At 40.6% G+C, this 17,362-nt stretch overlaps 1 protein-coding gene across 3 annotated transcripts in view; it reads left to right on the plus strand.

Annotated features, from left to right (window-relative positions):
* Nucleotides 1–17,362, plus strand: part of USP53 (ubiquitin specific peptidase 53) — a 52,484-nt gene that overhangs the window by 8,381 nt on the left and 26,741 nt on the right. For all 3 annotated transcript variants that reach the window (XM_045537348.1, XM_045537347.1, XM_045537349.1), the window contains 3 exons: nt 7,886–8,538; nt 14,048–14,140; nt 15,460–15,594. In XM_045537348.1, coding sequence (XP_045393304.1) covers nt 8,395–8,538; nt 14,048–14,140; nt 15,460–15,594 — 372 coding nt within the window. In that variant the 5' untranslated portion in view covers nt 7,886–8,394. The remainder of the gene's footprint in view (nt 1–7,885; nt 8,539–14,047; nt 14,141–15,459; nt 15,595–17,362) is intronic.

A 17,362-nucleotide genomic window follows, 5' to 3' on the forward strand; every position in this document is an offset into this window, starting at 1 on the left:
GAATTTATTGGGCTTTTCCTTTGCAGACTAGTATTCAGTGAATTTCTGCATTTTCTTCTGGGCATGTTTTGAAATACTATATGTTCTTTGATGTACTATCTTTTGTTGTTGCAATTTTCTACCAGTTTACATTTAACAGCTTCATATTCACCTTTAATTGGTTGTATCTGATCCTAAAATTGCTGCATCAGATTTCTTTGGATTTGTGCTTTCCTAGTATTTCTTTTCTTGTTTTAATTTTATACTTATGAGTCTATGTATGTACACACACACAACTTTATATAATAATACATGTGATGAACATACGTGCTGTGGTTCCCCCTCCGTTTACTTTCCAGGGTGGCTGTCCAGCCCCATTTCAGTTACGCACGTCTGCACTCCTCTGTGCTCAGGTGATCGTATGACGCATACATGCTTTCACACACACGTTACCCAAATGAGAGCATATTACATTCCTGCATTTTGCCTTTGTCACTCAAAAACACCGTTGTATTTTCCTCTAGATTGGTCCTGCTGCCTGTCTCTGGAGAGGGGCTGTGAACTCCAGCCCTGCCCTCCTGGGGCTCCAGGAGATTTGGTTGTGGGTCTTTCACGGGATGCGTCTTCATCCTGGTGTATGACCTGGTGCCCAGTGCGCCACCTTGATCAGCTGTGCCTCTCGCAGGAAGCTTGTCTAGACTGGCAGGTGCCCCTGGGTCTTGTCTGACCTGGTCCAGGTTACTCCTACCGAGTTAGCTGTTCTCTAGGAGAGAAGCTAGGTTTGGTGTGTCACCCAGGAGGCCACTCGCCAACACACACGAAGTAACAGAAGCAGTTTATTACAGATTCCAGGGAGGAGAGGTCAGCAGGGCCAGCAGGAAGTGGGAAGCCATCTGGGAAGCGCACGCTCACCCAGCAGGTGGGGAGCATGAGGGACAGCCAGGAACCTGTGGGTCACAGAGCCGTTATTGGGGTCCAGGTGTTCCCTAGGTGGGTTTCCTGCAGAGAATTCTGATTGGGGGGTTTGGAGCCAGCTGCTGCAGGTCCCCTGGAGTCACTCTGTGACTGAGAGGTGGTCACCGTGGTCCATCTGTGCAGCAGGTGCAGGTGTGGGTCAGTCGACGGGTCCAGCAGGTTGGACCTGGCTGACCTCCCACGGGGAGGTGGCCACCACTAAGCAGGTTGTGGAAGGCAAACACCTGGATGGGCCTCGTTGAGGAACGAGGAGGAGGCGGAGAGCTGCGGGGTGTGCTGGGGGAGGCTAGGCCACGCTCCGGTGTGGGAAAGTCTAGCTTGTGTGCAAAGTGGATGCAGAGGCAACGTAAAATCACAGGAGTTCACTGCAAACAGCCCATTACGCAATTATGTTCCTAGTGATGGACATTCACTTTGCTTCCTTTGCTACTTACTGCTGCTACCTAATATCTCTCAAAATGGTGCTTTTATTTCTGGGAGATAGATTCTCTGTGTTGGGTTTTTTGGGTTGAAGTGTATTTATGTTTTTAATTTTAATGGTTGTTGCCAGGTTCATATGATATTGCCAGAGGGTATAATAGTATAATTAAGTTTTTTATTAATAATGAAAGAAAGTACCTCTTCCCTTTTATCCCCACCAACAGTGTTACTTTTAATTTTTTGCCAATCAGATAGAAACAAAGTAGCTCTCCTGTACTGTGACACCTCTGGGTTGGAGGTCCCCAAGAGCCCCCCGCCTGCCAGGTTTGGCCGTGGCCTGGGAGAGCTCAGGACTCAGCATATAGTCGTCCCCATTGCTGTGAGTTAGGACAGAGAGAGGATATGTAGCAAACTCAGCAAACAGCAAAGGAGTGTGAGGCGAGGTCAGAAGGAAACCAGGCACAAACTTCTAGTAGTTTCCTGCCAGGAGCGTCACATAGGACACGCTAATTATTCCAGCTATGACCCACGTAAAATGTATCCACCAGGAAGCTCGTTAGAGACTTGGCACTTAACATTTTTTTGGTGGGGGAGGTAGTCACACAGGCATTCTCTGCCTAGGGCACACCAGAATTCCAGACTTCCAGAAGGAAAACAGGCATTCGGGATAAACCACATTGCTTGTGCAGTGCAGGTGCAGTGACCCAGGCTTGCCAGCTAGGGTGGGGGAAGCCTCTCGAAATCTGAAGTTCCTGCAGGCTGTTGTCAGGGTAGCAGTCTCAGGCCTGTATGAAACGTCTTTTCCTTCAGCTTTATTGAAATATAATTCACATACCAGACAGCTCACCCACTTAAAGTGTGCAGTTCTGTAGTTTTTAGTATATTCACAGAAATGTGGATCCAGTCAGTTCTGGAACATTCTCATCACCACAAAAAGAAGCCCTTTACCTATTAGCTGTTATTCCCCACCCCACCCCCACACCCCAATCCCTGCAGCCCTCACTTCTCCGTCTGTCTCTGTGGATCTCCCCGTCATGGACATTTCATATGAATGGAGTCACATCATACGTGGTCTCTGTGACTGGCTGCTTTTACTTACCATGATGTTTTCAGTGTTCATCCATGTTGTAGCATGTATCACTACTTCATTCCTTTTTGTGGTTGAATGATGCTGCATTGTAGGAATTAGCTATTTTCTGCACAGCTTATTGGAAGAATGACCATAGAATAATATGTGCATTCCTGGAATAAACCCTCTTGTCATTCTTTTCTGTAGTATGTTACTCTTTTGACACATTGATAGATTGTTTACCGGTGTTTTATTTACAATTATTGCACCTATAATCATATGTCACATTGGTATGAAGTTTATCATGTACTGGTATTAAGATTATGTTTCCTTCATGAAATAATTTGGGGTTACTTTGTATTTGATTTTCCCTGTGGCCTGCAATAATTTGACATTAGAATTAACAGTTATTGGAAGTTTAGATAAAATTTAACTTTAAATATGGTCCTGATGCCATTTTTAGTGTGAGAACTTTTGTCACCTTTCTCTTTTCTTCTAAACTATTAATAGTCTTTTTAAGTTTTCCAGTTTTCTTGGGTTAATTTTGGTAATTTGTGTTTTGCTAGAGAATTACCTATTCCTCTAGATTTTCAGTTACTGCTGTAATATTTAAGTGGTATTCTTTTACAGTTCTTTTGGTTTCTTACGTGTGTGTGTGGCCATTTCTCCTTTATCAGTTTTATTAGTGTTTATACTTCTGTTTTTCTTTTTGTCCGTAAGTTTGTGAAGATGTTGCTTATTATATTAGTTTTTACAAAAATTTAGTTTTGAATTTATTTTTTCTTTCTATAACTAGTGTGAAATCTTGTGTAGGGATGGAAGTCACAGTATTGCCAGATGATCTGTTGTGTTTGTGGCCCTCACCAAACGACGTCCCTCGTGGGTGGTGACGTCTTCATGCTCCTTATTAGCACAGTTCATGGTGCACACCTGGTGCCTGATCAGGTTTGTTGAAAGGATACCGCTTCAAAAGGATTCTTCATCAAAAATATGAATTTATTACCAATGCAGAACTCCCTTAATGTTGTAAAAACATGACTAAACCTATTAAAAACTTAATTTGTATGCAGAGTTTCAGGATCATTTAGATCACTTCAAAGGAGGTTGCAAACCATAGAGTTAAGAGGAAGAAAACAACTAACACAATACAGTTGTTTTTCGGCATCTGTGGTGGGTTGGCCCCAGGGCCCACTGTGGATACAGAAATCCGAGGATGCTCAAGTCCTGAGTGGGCCCTGGGGCTGCGTAGACACTCACAGCTGGCCCTGTGTGTCCGCGGGTCCTCGTCCTGTGAGCACCGTCTTGTCAGTGCCTGCTTGGTTGAAATCCACAGACACACAACTCGCGGATACTGAGGGTTGACTGTGTAGTGTTTTACAATTCTCGGAGCATTGAACCTGGGTTACAGCAGGGCTGTCATCGTTACCCTCATTTTGTAGGTGAAGAAGCTGTGACTCAGAGGTGACGAGAATGTATCTAAGACCAGGCAGCCAATAACTGGGCCTGGAAACAAAGTCTCCTGACTTTAATTCTTTTAGAAACTGATGCATTTCTTCATTTTTCAGTGCTTCACTGCCTTAAGTGGGATCAATGATACTGAACTGACCCGTGCCATTGTGTCTCTCTTTCTGTGCTGTGAAAATGGAACTCAGTGACTTTTCTTTCACCCAGAGTTTAAAGCCAAAGTTCTTACAAAGAGCTTACACGACCCTGCATGATCTCTTTCCCATCCTCTCTTTTCATCTATAATACTTTACTCTTTGTTCACGTTTCTCCTGCCATGCTGGGCTTTTTACTGTTCCTCCCCCATGCCAGATAAGCTCCAGCCTCAGCATCCTTGGAGTTGCTGTTCACTCTGCCTGGAATTCCTTCCCTCTGGGGGCTTCACCTCCTTCAAATGTTTGTGCAAATGTAACCTTTCCAGTGAGATCTTCCTTCACTGTCCCACCTAAAAGTGCAAACTGTCCCACACTGTACGCATTTCCCATCCCCCAGCTCACATTGTTTTTCTGTTATTACTTATATATAGCCCTTCTAGTCCACTGTACAGTGTATTACTCATTGCGGTATTGTCTTCCTCTCCTCATTATAATGTTAGTTCCAGTGCTTGGTGTGATACGTGGCTCAACGAATGTTTGTTGGGTGAAAGAATGCAGGAAGGAAATTCAGATGATTAAACAGAACTGCTGGTAATACAAGCATACCTCGGAGATAACGCAGGTATGGTTTCAGACCAGTTAAAATAAAAGCGAGTCACATGAATTTCTTGGTTTCCCAGTGCATATAAAATTTATGTTTATACTATACTGGAATCTATTAAGTGTGCAGTAGGGTTATGTCTAAAAGAAATGCACAAACCTTAATTTAAAAATACTTTATTACTTAAAATGCTAACAATCATTTGAGCCTTCAGCAAGTCACGTGATCTTTGTGCTGGTAGAGGGTCTTGCCTTGATGTGGTTAGCTGCTGACTGACTCAGGGTGGTGATTGCTGAAGATTAGGGTGTCTCTAGCAATTTCTTAAAATAAGACAACAATGAAGTTTGCTGCATCGATTGACTCCTACTTGTATGAAAGGTTCATCTGGAGCATTCGATGCTGTTTGCTATCATTTTGCCCACAGTAGAACTTCTTTTCAGAATTGGGGGAAAACCCTGCTACTGTTTATCAGTGTAATTTTTTAAATCCTTTATTGTCATTTCAACAATGCTAGGCCGGGTGCGGTGGCTCACGCCTGTAATCCTAGCACTCTGGGAGGCCGAGGCGGGCGGATTGTTTGAGCTCAGGAGTTCGAGATCAGCCTGAGCAAGAATGAGACCCCGTCTCTACTAAAAATAGAAAGAAATTATATGGACAGCTAAAAATATATATAGAAAAAATTAGCCGGGCATGGTGGTGCATGCCTGTAGTCCCAGCTACTCAGGAGGCTGAGGCAGGAGGATCGCTTGAGCCCAGGAGTTGGAGGTTGCTGTGAGCTAGGCTGACGCCACGGCACTCACTCTAGCCCGGGCAACAGAGTGAGACTCTGTCTCAAAAAAAAAAAAAAAAAAAAAAACCAATGCTCACGGCATCTACACTAGGAGTTCATTTCATGTCAAGAAACCACTTTCTTTGCTCATCCGTAAGAAGTAACTCCTAATCTGTTAAAAGTTTTATCATGAGATGGCAGCAATCAGTCGCATCTTCTGATTCCACTTCTAATTCGAGTTCTTGTGCTGTTTCCACCACATCTGCAGTTAATTTCTCTACTGAAGTACCAAACTCCTCAAAGTCATCCGTGAGGGTTGGAATCAACTTCCTCTACACTTCTGTTAATGCTGATATTTTAACCTCCTCCCATGAATCACGACTGTTCTTCATGGCACCTGGAATGGCGAATCCTTTCCAAAAGGTTTTCAGTTTACTTTGCTCCAGTCCATCAGAAGAATCAGTCTGTGGTGGCTGTAGCTTTATGAAATGTATTTCTTATAAGACTTCAAAGTCAGCCCCTTGATCCGTGGGCTGCAGAATGGTGGTTGTGTTAGCAGGTATGAGCATACTAATTTCCTTGTACGTCTCTATCAAAGCTCTTGGGTGACCAGGTATGTTGTCAATGAGCAGTGATATTTTGAAAGGAATCTTTTTTTCTGAGCAGTAGGTCTTAATAGTAGACTTAAAATATTCAGCAAACCATACTGTAAACAGATGTGTTGTCATCCGTCTTTATTGTTCCATTTCTAGAGCATAAGCAGAGTAGACTTAGCATAATTCTTAAGGGCCCTAGAATTTTCAGAATGGTGAACAAGCATTGCTTCAACTTACAGTCACCGGTTGCATTGGCCCTAACGAGAGAGTCAGTCTTTCCTTTGAAGTTTTGAAGCCAGGCATTGATTTCAGCTCTCTGGCTGTGAACGTCCTAGATGGCATCTTCTCCTAATGGAAGGAAGGCTGTTTCTTCTGTGTTAAAAACTCTGTTGTTTAGGGTAGCCACCGTCATTAGCTCCTTAGCTAGGTTTTCTGAATAATCTGCTGTAGTTTCTACATCAACACTTGCTGCCTCACCTTGTACTTTTATGTTCTGGAGACGACTTCCTTTCTTAACCCACATGAACCAACCTGTGCTAACATCCAACTTTTCTTCTGCAGCCTCCTCGCCTCTGAGCCTCCCCAGAATTGAAGAATCAGGGCCTTGGTCTGGATTAGGCTCTGGCTTAAGGGAATGTGGTAGCTGGTTTGATTTCTATCCAGACCACTCAGACATTCTTCATATCAGCAATAAGCTGTTTCACTTTCTTATCTTTCTTGTGTTCACTGGAGTAGCACTGTTAATTTCCTTCAGGAATTTTCTTTTGCATCCACAGCTTGGCTGTTTGGTGCAAGAGGCCTTGTTTTCAGTCTCTCTCGGCTGTCGATGCACCTTCCTCGCTAACCTTAACCATTCCTGGCTTGTGATTTAAGGTGACAGAGGTGAGACTCTTCTTTCACTCTTACTAATTGGCCTAATTTCAACGTTGCTGTGTCTCGGGGCACAGAGAAGCCCAAGGCGAGGGCGAGATTCTGGGAACAGCTGGTCAGTGGGCAGGTCAGACCGTACACGTTTGTGGATTAAGTTCATCACCTTGTGTGAGCAGGTTCGTGGCACCCCAGAACAAATACGATAGTAACATCAAGATCACTGAGCACAGGTCACCTTAATAGATATAGTAATAATGAAAAAACTTGAAGTATTGCGAGAATTACCCAAATGTGACGCAGAGACGTGAAGTGAGCCTATGCCGCTGGGAAAATGGTGCCAGTAGATTGGCTCCATGTAGGGTTGCCACGAACCCTGCTACAAAGGTAGTGTCTGCGAAGGGCTGTGAAACGAGGTGGCCTGTGCTTGATTGTTTTTAATTCATAAGTTTAACGTTTCAGTTCCTTTTAGCCAGTAGCATGCATTTGTGAGTAACATGGAACTTTAATTCGCTAAGATTTATCAATTAAAGGTTTCTTTCAAGTAATTATGCATATCAGTGTACATCAAATCTGACTTTTTTGGAAAAGTGTAATTCTGTGTGTAAGATAAAAATAATAGAGTCTTCAGATATGTATGTGTTTTAATAAAGCAATTTAGTGTTGACAAATACAGGGTACCAGCTAAGATCTAATTTATTTCTACTTTTTGTAGAATATTTTCCTTATGAAACCATTCTTTAAATGCTACGAGCTTAAGGTGGGTAAAGATTAATGTCACACTGGAATCTTTAAAAATTTTAATAATGAAATATGTTTTCCTTTTCGTATTTTAGAATATTATTAGAATATTAGAATATTAGATATTAGAATATTTAGAATATATAGAATATTTAGAATATTTTTAGGATGAATTTTAATTCTATATTCAGTATCTGTGTTCAAATAGTAAAATAGGAATTTTCTTATTAGCATTTACTTTTATGTAAACATTTCTTTTCTTTCTTATAGATTTGCTTTGAAGTCACATTGATATGAAATATGGAGTCACCTTCGATAACTTCACCTGGGAAAGAGAGACTTCTTTCTTATTAAAATTACATAAGGACAACAAATGACCAAAGGAATCATGCCAAATTGCAACTCTACATCTTTTTGTATCGTCAAGATATATTTTTTAATCCATCAAGACAAATGACTTGTATGTTAAAGGAAATGATTTGTTCATCAATATTATTTTTAGCAGTTTTAAAGGAATCTTTTTCAACTTAACTTTATACAACTCTCATAAAATTTACATCTAAAAATTTTTAAGACCTTGTTTAAAATAGGTTTTTTTACTTGTCAAAGTCCTCAAAAATTTATAACATCAGAAAAGATATGGACTTGGAAGCTTACATTATTATAAGAGAGTGCAGTGCGTTTAAGTGGACAATTGAAAACATTATCCATTTTATCCTCAGAAATATCACATAAAAGTGTACAATTCTTAGCTTTAATGCAAACAAAATTGCTTGAAAATGGCATGGGTAAAGTTCTTGCGGAAACCTGGTGGCAATCTTGGAAAAGTTTATCAGCCTGGGAGTATGCTTTCACTGGCCCCGACCAAAGGCTTGTTAAATGAACCAGGACAGAATAGCTGCTTTCTTAATAGTGCTGTACAGGTGAGACCATAATTGTTAAATTTTTAGAACTACTTCTCAGGAAATCCCTTGTTTAATGCTTATTTAACTTGTATTTTAAGAATAAAGTTACTGTTGCCTGGAATGACTTTTTAATATCACTTTTAATGGGAACAAAAGTATTTTGGCTGGGCATTTTTTTTTATAATAAATGGAAATAGTTATTTCAATAGAGTGATGTATTACTATGATGTAAAAACCTTTTGATTTAAAATGTTTATTTAGTAGATTAGGAATAGTTTTCTAAAATATGTGAAAATTTTTGTTTTATTCAGCTAACACCCCCGCCCCCTTTTTTAAGAAAAGGAAATCCAGGGTAAATCTCAGTACCTAGGATAAACAGAAATGAGCTGCTGGGATTGAAATGAGAAAGCAGAGTTTTTGGTCTCAGTACTTGAACTCTCTTCCCCTCCTGCTGTGGCCCTAAATCATCTCCATGGAATCCTAATTTGGGCACCCCTGTTTTGGCTAAATCGAAAGTTAATCCATTTTACATCAATCCTTGTTGGAATTCTTTTAATTAACATATGTGTATTAACCAGCTTTCTGCCTTAGGTGAATGTCCTCTCTTATGTATAACAATAGTTTTTATTCAGCGGTTCCATATTTTGTAGGGTCCTGTGTTCTTCTGACCATTGACTGTAGAATCCTGAAGATGAGGAGGAGTTAGAATGTGAAATGTTTTTCTGTTGACCCTGGAAGATACCTTGAAAGAATTCTTTTAAAATGAATCACTTTCTACATATATTCATTTTTTTTTCTCTTGGAAACTGAGAGGAGAGAGAGAAAAGTATTGGTTGATTAGCTCATTTGATAAATAAACACATCTAGAGTGTGTCAGGTGTGCAGACATCTGACTCAGACCTGTGTTCTCAGTCACACTCTGCCTAGGACAGTTATCCAACCTGAAAGTTCTTTAATTCGCCCAGGGAAAGAGAAGAAATTGGTATTAGGAAAGCATTAATTCTAATTTATTATATACTGTCCTGGCTCAAACATCCCACTGGCATTAAGTACCGTGAGGAATGCAGAAAAATATTTATTGAATGACACTGGATGTAGAAGTATCAGATACCCAAAGACCTGGAATCAAATCCTTGTGATTGAATCAGGCTGTGAGAGAGAGCTTTTATCATTTCATATCTTTTCCTCTTAGCTGTTTTCTTGCTCTTTTCCACTTTTATATTTTTTCCTCTATTTCTGTCCTTTCTTTAGCTCCCGAAATAGTGTGTCTAGCTAAGGGAGACTAAAACCATCTTGGAATAGGAGAAGATTCTGAGTAAGGAAACTTACGTGGTAGAGAAGATGGAGAAGTATTCCTGTGGGGATGTGTTTTTTGAAAAAGTGAGCATTCCACTGCACTTTACTGTGACGACCGTCGATGCCTTCACAGTTCCTGTTGCTGATGCCCATTCACTCCCTGGCATAGATCCATATTTCCATGTGATACCCACGTTTTTTCTGCTCAAAGGATTTCTCTTATAGTGCAGGTCTGCTGGGAATGAATTCTTTCAGCTTTTGTATCAACAAAATCTGCATTTCACTTTTGTTTTTGAAAGACATTTTTGCTCATTAAAGAGTGTCTAAGTTGGCTGGGTGCGGTGGCTCACGCCTGTAATCCTGGCACTCTGGGAGGCCGAGGCGGGAGGATCGCTCGAGGTCAGGAGTTCGCAACCAGCAAGAGCGAGACCCCGTCTCTACTAAAAATAGAAAGAAATTATCTGGCCAACTAAAATATATATAGAAAAAAAAATGAGCGGGGCATGGTGGCACATGCCTGTAGTCCTAGCTACTCGGGAGGCTGAGGCAGGAGGATCGCTTGAGCCAGGAGTTTGAGGTTGCTGTGAGCGAGGCTGACGCCACAGCACTCACTCTAGCCCGGGCAACAAAGCAAGACTCTGTCTCAAAAAAAAAAAAAAAGAGCGTCTAAGTTGACATTTTTCTTTCAGTACTTAACAGATTTTGCTTCTCTGTGTTTTAGTGTGCATCACCTCTAATGAAAAATCTATTCTGATCTTTGCTTCTCTGTCTCTAACTTGTTCTTTTTCGCTGCTTTTAAGATTTTCTCCTTATTTCTGGTTTAAAGCAATTAGGATGTGTCTTGATATAGTTTTCTTGTTGCTTATGTTTGGGTTTGTTAGACATCTTGGATCTGTGAGTTTATAATTTTAATCAAATTTAGAAACTCTTGGGCTATTATTTCTGCCTCTTCCCTCCTTTGGGGGACTTTGATTACGTATACTTGTGTAGTTGGTTGCTTGAAGTTGTCCCACAGCTCACTGATGCTCTGTTTTCTTTCTTGATGTTTTTTTCCGTCTGTTTTATGTTGTATGGTTTCTATTACTATGTTTTCAAGTTCATTAATCTTTTCCTTTGCAGTGTGTCTAATCTGCTGTTAATCCCATCTAGTGTATCTTAGACATTGTAGTTTTCACCTGTAGAAGTTTGATACGGGCTTTCTTAAAATCTCATTCCTGTCTCAGCATGTTCAGTCTCTTACCTCTAGTCTCTTAAACATGTGAAATACAGTTGTAATAATTATTTTTATGTCCTTGTATTCTAATTCTGTTGTGTAAATTCTGGGTGAGTTTCAATTGTTCGTTTTGTTTTTGTTTTTGTTTTTGTTTTTTCCTTCATTCTGGGTTGTATTTTCTCATTTCATTGGATACCTGGTAATTTTTATTGGATGTCAGACAAATTTTACCATATTGGGTTATGGATATTTGTATATGCTTAAAAATAATCTTGAACTTTGTTCTGGCACAGGGTTAAATTTATTTGGAAACGGTTTGATCATTTTACTTTTAAACTTTGTGCGGCAGGACAGAGCTGTGTTTATGCTCAGTTTAATTTTTCTGCTGTTGAGATCCTTCAACTAGTGCTGTGTGGACTGTGAAATTTTCCACGTTGGCTGTGGGAACAGGCATATCCTGGGCACTATTTCCTCTACTGTTTTGGGGTATCTCTTTCCCTAGCCTCAGGCAGTTTCCTCATATTATGCCCCCAAATGCTGGAGGGTCAGGGGGCTTCTACCTGTCCTTGGTGCTAACTCTCTGTGCAGCTCTCTCTGTAGTCCTCTGCCCGCCAGCTCGAGCAGATTTGGGGGTATCTGCCGGCCCCTGATGTTAAGACATCTGCCATATAAACTAATTCACAAAGCTAATCCTCATTGACAAAATAACTTTTCAAATAACCTTGTTGTCAGAAAAAGCCTGGCTTTTAAAAATTCAAAATACAAATGTTACTATGCAATTTGATTAATACTTTTAAAATTAAAACTGCTGAGAAATAAGTTGTGGAATATGTCTTATGAGTCTTATGAGAAATTACTAAAAGCAGACATGATTAAAATGTCATGGATCTAATGTAAGTCAGAAAAATGAATTTATATGCCATTTCTTGCTACTTAATATTTAAGCTGTGTTTCATATTATTTTGGAGTGAGGAGTATATGATGAAAGATTTGCATTCCTTTATTTAAGGTGTATGTAGGTTTATATTGATCTTTTGGGAATAATCATATAAGAAATAGGTATAAACATTCAACAATAACTACATTAATTTTGTTAGGCACCATTTAAATTTTGGCTTGCAAATAGTGAAAAGGAAAAAAGTGTATATTGGTAGAAACTAATTAATTCAACAACTAGCTTAAAGTTTAATTTTTTAAAATAGGCAATAGACTATAATCAACATTTTTAAATGAAATAGGATAAGGATTAACTAGAATAATTATTTTGTGATAGAGATTTGTTAAAACAGGCTTTATGCTATTATTTTGAGTATTGTAATGTACAGAGAACTTTAAAGAAATCACATAAAATGTTTTTTCTGTAGTTTGATCCAGTGTTAATCTAAAAATGTTGCTAGTACCAGAAAACATTCTAGTTACGTTTGAAAGACTTCACTAACTATATGAACAGATGATGGAGGGCGTCTTATTTTGGCTGAATATTTTAAACTTTTATCTGTTGAGAAACCAGCACAATTACGTAGGTGGGGCATTTCAGGGTGGTTTAACTTCTCTGAGTTAGAAGCAAAGTTATAATATTTAATAATTAACATTTATTGTGTTGTTACTGTGTACTAGAAGCTTGACTGAACATTACATGTGTCACCTAGTTTAATCCTTTTAACAGCCCGAAGAGGCGGGTGCTACATTTATCCATACTTTACTGATGAGGAAACTGAGTCCAGAAAGCATTTTGTCTGAGTCAGTACAGGAGCTGGGAAACGGTAAAGCTGGAGTGAGCACCTGGTGACTAGCCTTCAGGTGTCGTGTCACCAGGCACGGTGCCACACTGCTTCTGAGGTTGTGCTGTCATTGATCTGCACCTCAGTTGGCAAAATGGATTTCAGTGTTTTTTTTATGGTTTGATAGGATATGAGATGCAAGAAAGTTACTAAACATTATCAGTGCTTTCAAAACACTGAGTTATTTCTGATAGATGAATGGAACACATTAGTTATGCTTTAAGAAAAAGCACCTTTTAAAGGGAAATTCTGAAGTGACCTTTAGTTACAGAGTAGTTGAAAATACAGGAAACATTAAAACCAATTTGTTTTTATTAACTTTTTATTAATATTTTTAGTTGGGAGAGACCATGAATGGATTTCCTTAGTTATATTGTTTGAGGACATGACTTAAAGGTTAGGGACACTTGAAGGTCTTGTTTATTGTCCTCATAGTAAAAGGCACAGATGGCCGCTGGTGTCCACTGGGTGCCAGCTGAGTGCCAGCCCTGCCCTGCACACATCACAGGTTGTCACCTGTTATTTAATCCTTATGGGGACTCTACGAGACAGGCACTGTTATCACCCCGTTGTACAGAATGCAGGGTTTTCAGAATGATCTTGAGTACTGGGCTGATTTAGTTCAACAGTTACCGTCTTTTCTGTTTCTTTTGTCTTTGTCTGTTAGTAGCAGATGATGGAGGGGTAATCGCAGCAAATGTATCAGGTTATTTCTTGACCGCTGCCTAATCACCGCACGGACGGCCCCTTTCCTTTTCGGTGTGCTGTGGTCGCTCACAGCCCCACGTACTCTCTCCCCTTGCCGCGGGGCGCTGACCCTGTTCTGCACACTCTGGCTTTAAAGTCCAGTGATATTTCCTTTCTAGATCTCGGTTTGTTCCAAGTATTAGAGTCACTTCCTCTTTCACGTCTCAGCCAAATCCTCTGCTTAGTATCCCGTGTTTCCTGTTCGTATCAAACCCTTAACTGCGGAGTCAGTTTCACCCTGTTCTGTGCCTGTCGTGGCTTTTCATGTGAAACAGCATCTCCTAAATCCGTCTTTTATATGTGTTTAACACGTATGTGGTGGCAGTATACTCACTGTCATTTCTAGTGGTTGTGTATATCTGATTATGTACAGGAGAGTGAAAGAAGTTACTTATTCACCTTTTATAATCTTTAAAATATCGAAATCTGTCTTTTTTCACAGGGAGAAAAATCTGTGTTTCTTTTTCCTTCCCATCTCACTGTTTTTCAGGTTTTATGGCAATTAGATATATTCCGGCGCAGCCTGCGGGTTTTGACCGGGCACGTTTGCCAGGGAGAAGCCTGCATATTTTGTGCATTGAAGGTAACCTTTTAATAGTTCTGAAAAAATTACTATCCATTGTCTTCTCCAAAAATCTAATTTCGACAGTTGACCTATTCGGTCAATTTGTTTGTAACTGAAGTTCACTGTTGAGCGATTTATAGTTTTGAAGATGACTTCTGTGACTTTACTCAGTTGATGTTTTCATAGTGCAGTTTAAATTTAATATTGTAAGTAATATAAAATGGTTAGGAACGCTGTGTTTTTCATTTTGAAATAATTCTTTATTCATTGTAGCAGATGTTTTTTGAGCTTCTACTGAGTTTTGGGTCCTTCTGTAGTTACTGAGGGTACAGCAGTGAACAAGACTGATAAAAATCCTTGTTCTTATGCAGCTTATGTTCTTACGGGGGAGGAGACAAAAAATAAGCAAAATAAAGAGTATATTGGATGATGCTAATTGTAACAGTGGAACCACACGGCAGGGAAGGAGCGCAGGGGGTGTTGAGTGGCAGGAAGGCTCACGGAGAAAGCGACGTTTGACTCGACCTGGAGAAGGTGACAGTGAGCTGCAGGCCAGGTGCCGGGAGAGCCTCCCTGGCAGGCGGAGAAGCAGCCACTGCGAGGGCCTGGAGGTGGTGGAATCGGGTGGCAGAAGCCGTGTGGGCACGAGAGAGGCGGCAGGTGTGCTGAGGGGTGGGGGCAGTCGAGGGGCCTCAGAACACGCCTGCACGTTCCTTTGTGCTCTTCCTCGTCCGGTCTGTTCCTTGCACGCGGGCTGCCCTTAACGACTGATCTCTGTCGCACGGACTGTGGCAGAACCGAGGCTACAGTGAGCTATGAGTAAGCCACTAAACTCTAGGCTAGCTGATAGAGTAAGACCCTGTCTCAAAAAATAACATAAAGGTTTCTTTAGGCTACTTTAACTTTATTTTTTAAAGGCTAGTGAATTCCTTCCTACTAATTTTATGTGATTATGTATTTATTTTTGGTTAGCACCATTTTAATTCTTATAGTATATTTTTAGTTAATCTCAAAACTCTGCTCCTTAAAAAACCTGCATCAACATCATGTGGGGGAACAGTTTAAAAACGGGCCTCACCTCGGGCTTACTGGGTTAGAATCTCTGAGGCCGGGACCTGAGAACTGTGTGTGTTTAATTTTTATGCTCGCTGACAGTTGATTTAGAGGCTGCTTCAACCATGTCTCTGCTTATATGAATAATCAATTTCCGTATGGAATTTCAGGCCAACAATTGTTTTGTATTAGTTTCTAAGAGCATCTCTATGTTGTAGTGAAATTATTGAAATGTTTTTAAAGTTGTTGGCACCAAACTTACTGACGTCCCTGTTGCTTCCCAGACGATATTCGCGCAGTTCCAGCACAGCCAGGAGAAAGCGCTGCCCTCGGATAACATCCGGCACGCTCTCGCCGAGAGCTTCAGAGACGAGCAGCGGTTTCAGCTGGGCCTCATGGATGACGCTGCAGAGTGCTTTGTGAGTGTTGCTGCTCATCATGAGGAGGCATTCCTCATATCCGAGGTCCCCGACCTGTTTGTGCCCGCTGGCGGGTGGGCAGCGGGGGTGGCAGGCGGAGCTCGGGCAGCGGGTGAGGCGGGTTGGGGACAGCCGGTGTGGGTACAATCGAGTGTCGCCTGCTCCCTGCTGCTGTGTGGGCCCCTCGCAGGCTGCGACCCTCCCAGGGCTGAGGACCACAGCTTTACATGATGCAGATTTTGAGACAAATGAAAAACTTCACAACAATGGAGAAGTGTCGGAACTGGCTGGTGGACCCATGCCTTACCTATCCTTCAAGGCTCAAATTGTTTTATTTTAATTTTACTTTTTTTTGTAGAGATGGGGTCTCCCTACGTTGCCCAGGCTGGTCTCAAACTCCTGGCCTCAAGAGATCCTCCCGCTTTGGCCTTCCAAAGCACTTGGGATTGCAGGTGTGAGCCGCCACACCCAGCCTCGAGGCTCCATTTAAATCCATCTGTGTTTTGTGTTGTATGTTTGGTTTTGATTATTTGTGTTGCTCTACTTTTTACCAAGTATTAGGCCACTAAAAGCTTTACTAAATATGAGTGATATCACCTAAGTCAGGGTTGTGCCTCCAGAAGGTTCACACGTGTGACGTGTTCCCAGCAGCGATAGTTCTCTTTACGGGCAGTGGTTCTCGTGGGGGGAAGAAGGGGGCTTTGGTGGGCAGTTGCCAGGGCAGCAGTTCTCGTACCTGCACTCCAGGTACCATGTTGTTAGGCAGAGCATTTCTCTGATCAATGCGTACCTTATATACGTTCTAAAGTATGCGTGTTGATTATTAAATGTCTCAGTAACATAGATGTCAGCTTCGTTTAAAATGTAACCATTTCTTCTCTCTTGGTTCTTGGTCCTGTTCCTGTTTAGCAAATTCTGTGAATTCTTCTTCACCAACGCTTTTAAAACGTTTTCCTTTCCATATTTCCTACCACCACTTCTTTCTGGTTCAGGCCTTTGCTCTCAGCGTAATTAAGCCTCCTACTAGTGTCCATTCAGCCTATCCCTTTATGGTCTGTTTTTAAATAACCAGATTAATATAAATTTCTTTAGGTCAATGCTTACTCTTCAAATATTTCTGTGATTCAAATGTAGACTTTTTATTCTCATCTTTCAGGCCCTTTACAATTAAACTCGAACTTATCTCTTTGCTTCCCCTCTGAATTTTTCTTCCTAATGAGGTGGTTCCATTGTGTTCCTCTTACACAATTTTTATATTCCTGATTAACAGCATTTGCTCAAGTTCCTAATATCCTCAAAACTTTTTAAATCTATCATTTTGTCAAAGTCCAGACTAGGTCATGCCTCCCAGATAATACATGACTAAATCATCCCAATCCATTCCCTGAATTTCTGTAGAATTTAATAACTGTAGAATCCACTGGGCATTTATGTGTTATTATTTACCTTTTTTTTTTTAAAAAATGAGCATCTTTATGGTTTTTTTCTAAACAGATGGAAAGATCATTGACTAGCACATTGCCTGGCATACTTCCATGTTGATTAAAATGTGTCAATAATGGCACACACAGGAACAAAATACACTTTTCATGTTTCTTCTGTTTATAAAAGATAAATACATTTTATACAATACTGAAGTTTATAGTGTTACTTTCACTTAAATGAAATGTATTAATACATGATGTGATAATTTATGTAATGTCTAGAAATTCAGGCTTGAATTATGGAATGGTTTAAATATTTTGGGGGCAGAGGAGGGAGAAGTTAG

This window comes from Lemur catta, chromosome 26 (assembly GCF_020740605.2).
Source record: "Lemur catta isolate mLemCat1 chromosome 26, mLemCat1.pri, whole genome shotgun sequence".
NCBI classification, from domain to species: Eukaryota; Metazoa; Chordata; class Mammalia; order Primates; family Lemuridae; genus Lemur; species Lemur catta.